The sequence below is a fragment of the Chiloscyllium plagiosum genome, chromosome 33 (genome assembly GCF_004010195.1).
Source record: "Chiloscyllium plagiosum isolate BGI_BamShark_2017 chromosome 33, ASM401019v2, whole genome shotgun sequence".
NCBI classification, from domain to species: domain Eukaryota; kingdom Metazoa; phylum Chordata; class Chondrichthyes; order Orectolobiformes; family Hemiscylliidae; genus Chiloscyllium; species Chiloscyllium plagiosum.
The window spans coordinates 41793881-41799880 of NC_057742.1; the positions used below are offsets into that span (position 1 = coordinate 41793881).

At 42.6% G+C, this 6000-nt stretch overlaps 1 protein-coding gene across 1 annotated transcript in view; it reads right to left on the reverse strand.

The window, feature by feature from the left end:
* Window positions 1-666: 666 nt before the first annotated feature.
* dcaf7 (ddb1 and cul4 associated factor 7) overlaps window positions 667-6000 on the reverse strand; it is a 41152-nt gene continuing 35818 nt past the window's right edge. Inside the window, exons 5-6 of the mRNA XM_043675363.1 lie at window positions 3115-3232; window positions 667-1142 (exon numbers count right to left, since the gene is read on the reverse strand). Of these exons, the coding sequence (XP_043531298.1) occupies window positions 970-1142; window positions 3115-3232 (291 nt within the window). The 3' untranslated portion in view covers window positions 667-969. The remainder of the gene's footprint in view (window positions 1143-3114; window positions 3233-6000) is intronic.

Consider the following 6000-nt stretch of genomic DNA (forward strand, 5'->3'; position numbering starts at 1 on the left):
AACGGACTTTGGAGTTGGATAGGCTGGTTGAGAACATTTGCCAGTTTGCAGTCGAAGTAAAATAGCGGTTCTCAACAGCAGGCAGTGCCAGCAACAACCGTTGCACTACGCCCAAACTGCAAAGCACATTCTATCAGTGATGCTCCCACATTTCCTGGAGTCAGCAGTAGCATCTCATTTACATTACCAAGAGGAAGAGCTGAACTGGTGGCCTGACCTGGAACAAACACATTACTTGAACAAAAAAAAACAGTATTCTGCAGGTTTCACATGTTGCTCCCATAAGTACAGTCAGTAGTGTTCTGATGTTAATACTGGCCAGACGTATTCAGAATGCTTATGAGGGCAGAGGGTTACAAACTGTCAACTGAATTGCATACTCAAAAAGCACTGATGATTGCTGACTACATCACTCCGCATTCTCGTCACAAAATCTTTGAGATACTTTTAGGAAGCCCAAGTATCTCTCAATATTCATTTCTGAAAGAACAAATTCTCAATTCCTAGCACAAAGGGCTGCTCAAAGTTGCAGAGGCACAACACACCACACTGGAGTCCAGTAAATCCCTAATGCAATGGATCAGAAAACAAATATTCTGAAACTGGAATGATCCCAGTTGCTATTAGCTCAATTGTAAATTGTATTATTTACAATGATATCTTAAAAAGATTGCTACAAGATGGTCTTTGAGAAAAGGGGTTTGTTGATTGAATAAAAGCTTCATTACTTAGAATTTCAGCAGTATTTTAAAAGGGAGTTGTGTGTTTATTTTGGCAGGGGGAAAGAGGGGGAGAAATGAATCAGGAATCCCAAAAAAAGTTACTTTAGACCCATAGTGGGCCAATTGCACTGTGTATACAATAACAACACTGAGAATCTGTACAAACATCCTTAACTTTAACTCATTCACACTGCACATACATACAATAGCCCCCATCTCCCTCCCTGACTAGTGTGGGTCAACAGGACTACACCCGTAAGATCTCAAGACAGTTATTATAGCAAATAGCTATCCAGTCAGGCTGAGTTGATGCCCATTGGACATTGTTGATTTCTCCTTCTGCTGTGTAGGCCAAAATGGGGTCCTCAATGGCACGTGGCATTTGCTGGATATCCCAAATAAGTGCCTGATGATCATCCGCTTCAAAGAAAAAAAAACAGTTCATTTAGATCAAAGTATTGCAAGACATCAGCCCTCATTGCAATTAACAGACTGCTCAGATCATGAGCGTAGTGCTGGAAAAGCACAGCAGGTCAGGCTGCATCCAAGGAGCAGGAAAATCAACATTTCAGGCAAGAGGGCTTTTGCCCAAAATGTCGATTTTCCTGCTCTTCGGACACTGCCTGACCTGTGTTTTTCCAGCACCACACACTCAACTCAAACATCCAGCATCTGCAGTTCTCCCTTTCACCTGTGCCCAGATCATGTGCCCTCCCAACAAAAAGCACTTGGACAGTCACTGGATGAGTGACTTGGACTAGCCTCTTGTGCTGCATGCAGTTAGTTCCCCTTAGGGTAGAGTAATTACTGCTTCACATTTTAAACAACAACCATACAAAGCAAACAATATGCTTTATTTACTGAAGTGTTACAATGTAGTGAGAACTCAAATCATCTGAATAGTGTCTAATTTCAGTCCATCTGAAATATTCCTAAACTTCAGCCAGGAGAATAATGCAGCATCAAGACCAGGCTGGAGGCAACATCAGTCCAAATCACCTGGACGAGGTATCCCTGAATACTGGGGGACTGCTAAGCAGCAAGAGCTGCCTGATTACTGAATGGTGTTCAACAACCACTTCTGGCCGCACTGAACATCCCAATAGCAGGTCCAAGGAATGAAAAAAAAAAGCTTAAATTTCAATGCAAGTTCCAATCTCGTCTAGATTTGTGTGGCAAAATCCTGAAGATTGCCACAGTGGTCATAACATAATTAGGTTTGGCATACAAGTTGACAAAGACAGGGAACAGTTCAAAATACAGGTAATCATTGGGGTTACAGGCCAATTTTAAAAAGATTTAAAAATGGAACAAACCCAGATGAATTTGAATGTAAACATTAGCAATGAAACAGTAGCTACTTGGAAACGTTCAAACCATGAATGATTACATGATAACTAAACATCTTCCCACAAGAGGGTGCAGCAAAACCACATGGTCTTCAAATGAGCAGAGAAATTCAAATCAAAATAAAATCGTTTAAACAGGGGTTAAGTCAAATCTAGTAACAAGGTTATTGATACAAGAACATATGATCAATAATTCAGAGAGATTTGTAAGAAGCTGATTACAGAATTGAAAACAAAAGTTGCAGAGTCATACAGCATGAAAACAGACCCTTCTGTCTAGCTAGTCCATGTTTGGCCCAACCTTTCCTATTCATGTACTTATTCAAATGTCTTTTAAACATTGTTACTATATCTGCACCCATCACTTCCTCTGGCAGTTCACTCCACACTAACCACAAAAAAAAATTGCCCCTCATGTTCTTTTAAATCTTTCTCCTCTCTCCTTCAAAATACATCCCTGGTTTAGAACTCCCCCAGTTTAGGGAAAACGAATGCTGGAGATCACAGCCAATCAAACAGCATCATGGAGAGACAGCAAGTTAACATTTCGAGTCTAGATGACTCTTCAGAGCTGAAGTGAAGTGTGGAGATGACAGCATTTATGTGATAGTTTGGAGGGGGTGAGGGGGATAGTGGGTGTAAGGTGCTGGTGGAGAAAAGACCTTCACAGTTCAGAGAACGTGATCGGAATGTGAGAATGGCAGAACAATGGTGTGTACCTCCAGCCAGTTTGTTATCCTCTTACACCCCCCGCCAATTACTGTCCTTTCCAGTCTGGAGGAGACACACCATTGTTCTGATATTCTCACATTCCGATCACTATTTGAACTATCAACATTTTTCTCCATCAGCAACATCCCCTGCCCCCACCCTCAACCCCTTCCACATTACAGCATAAATGCTGTCACTTCCACACTTCATTCCAGCTCTGATGAAGGATCACGTAGACTTGAAACATTAGGTCTCTCTCTCCACAGATGCTGTCTGACCTGCTGTGATCTCCAGCATTTGTTGTTTTCAGTACTAAAGCATATGGTCTTTACCTGCAGTGCAGATGTGACATGAAGAATGTGGAGCCCAAGCAATGCCATTCACACATGCTCGGTGATTGTTCAGCCGGGCCACAGGAGTGCAGGGCACACGAACATCGAGAATTACCACCTGCAAAGAAAGGACACGTGGTTTTAGTTCAGACTGCAGGATGAGTAATTAGTGACAACAAGGTAACAGTGAAGTCGGGGGTTTCAAGACAGGATTACTCACCTGAACTCAAAAGTGACTAGATATGAAATGAATAATCAACATCCTCACTAACTCATCAATATAATTAACCCTATTAGGCTTTACATGATGTTAACACAGATATGATATTTATGGAGATCCTACATTTAAGTGCCAAGGTGGCTCTCAACGTTGCTGAAAATTCTAAAGGTGACAAGAACATGAAGTCAGAGACAAAAACACTGCAGATGCTGGAATCCAAAGTAAACAAGCAGGAGGCTGAAAGAGCCAGCAAGACAGACAGCTTCAGGAGGTGGAGAAGTCAATGATACAGGTATTAACCCTTTTTCAGTACAATATGAAGTTGTCTAAGTGACAGGAAACAAACAATGGCAGTAAAGGAGGATATACAATGGGGTCAGTCCCAGGACAACACCGTTCCTTGACATAAATTGAGACTTAATTAAGAGTTAAATTCAACATTTGCACGATACCAAACTTAGTGTGTCAAACAATAAGGATGCTAGAACCAACTGCAACTGGATATAGATAGAATGTTGATAGCAATAAGCAGACACATTGCAGCTAAAATTTAATACAAGTGTGAAAGGGATGTATTTTGAGAAAAGGGAATAGCAGCAGCCATCTGTCCAGGTCTTCTGCTTATTTCTGCATGCCCCAATCGGGCACTATCCTCTTCAATTGTTTGCAACGGCCTTCCATTTTCAACTTCAACGAGCAATATGACAGGAAAAGAATCCATGAGGCAGCTTCCCATTTCCCATTGATTACTGTCCTCTTCACAAATGATGTTTCATTTGTAAGCAATCGTTCCTTGAAATTTTAGATTTTCCACCATCATGAAAAATCTGCTGGTTTCACCAACAGCCAAGGCTCATTAGAATCCCCCATTCAGGGCCTTACATTCTTGAGTAAAGGGTGACTCCTCCCACCCCTTGAATCGCACATGACTCTCACATCTTGAGAAGAAGCAAGATTAAGGGGCAGAAGAGATGCACACTTATGACAGACTTTGGCAAAATAGACAACAAAAGGTGACCCTTCTACTACATATCAGGGGCCAAAGAGTTAAGGCTGGTTTTAGATAAAGAGGTACAATGGGCTGCAAAAAATATACTTTTCTTCTTAGTCAAGTGACAAATCATTTGGAACACTACTAAAGCAGAGCTCAATAATTCCAAAAATTGAGGGGCACAAGCAAACAAATCTGCAATTTAGGCTATGGGACTGACTGGATTCCTTCAAGATCTGACATGAACTCAATGGGCGAAATGGCCATGTTGTGTGCTGTAATAGTGCCAACACATTCCAAGAAAGAAAGAGTGGGACCATGAAATCCTGTGAATCCTGAATATTAAGGGATATACAGCACTGATTTAATAACAAAAGGGAGGCTTATGGCAGATGCTGAGGGCTCAAACAGCAAAGCACTAAAGGAGTATAGAATATGCAAGACAGAACTTAAATGGAAAGGATATTGGCAGGTAAAGTAAAGGTAAATCCTAAGCTGCTTTACATTAAAGGTAAAAAGATAATAAGGGAAACAGTAGAGCCCTTAAAGGCCCACAGTTGTGCTTGCAGCCAGAAGGATGCAGCTCAGGTTCTTTATGAACACTGTTGGTATTCACTAGTGAGAGGGATGATACAGGTATAGAAATCAGGGAGTAGCTCTGGTGAAACATTTGAAGAAATTAAGAGAGTCAAAGGGAAGGTTCTGAGTGTTCTGGCAGGCTTAAAAGTAGATAACCTCCAGAGTTGCATGAAATGTATCCTAGGTGAGGCAAGAGAGGAGATCATAAACATTTATGATTTTTCTCTGGCCTCAAGAGAGGTGCCAGACGATAGTTAATGTGGTACAGCTATTCAAGAAGGGAGGAGATAAACCAGACCACCTCAGCTGATCAATCTAACCTAGATGGTGGGGAAATTATTGGAAGCAATTCTGAAGCAAGGATTAATCAAAAACATCCAGCATGTCTGACCAATTTGGTTGAATTTATTGAAGAGGTGACCAGGTGTACAGATGAGGGCAATGCTTTTGATGTAATCTACTTGGTAAAAACAATTACTGCAGATGCTGGAAATCAGATTCTGGATTCGTGATGCTGGAAAAGCACAGCAGTTCAGGCAGCATCCGGGGAGCAAGAAAATCTATGTTTTGGGCAAAAGCCCTTCTTCAGGAATACAGGCAGAGTGCCTGAAGGGTGGAGAGAAAGTAGCATAGAGTACAATAGCTGAGTGGGTGTAGGGATAAAGGTGATAGGTCAGGGAGGAGGGTGGGAGATGGTAGCAAAGAGTACAATGGGTGGATGGGGGTAGGGATGAAAGTGATAGGTCAGAGAGGATGGTGGAGTGGACAGGTGGAAAAGAAGATAGGCAGGTAGGACAAGTCATGGGGACAGTGCTGACCTGGAAGTTTGGAACAGGGGTGAGGTGGGGGGAAGGGGAAATTAGGAAACTGTTGAAGTTTTCCGAGGCGGAAAGTGAGGCGTTCTTCTACCAGGCGTCGGGTGGTGAGGGAGCTGCGGTGAAGGAGGCCCAGGACCTCCATGTCCTCGGCACAGTGGGAGGGGGGAGTTGAAATGTTGGGCCACAGGGCGGTGTGGTTGATTGGTGCGGGTGTCCCAGAGATGTTCCCTAAAGCGCTCTGCTAGGAGGCGTCCAGTCTCCCCAATGTAGAGGAGACC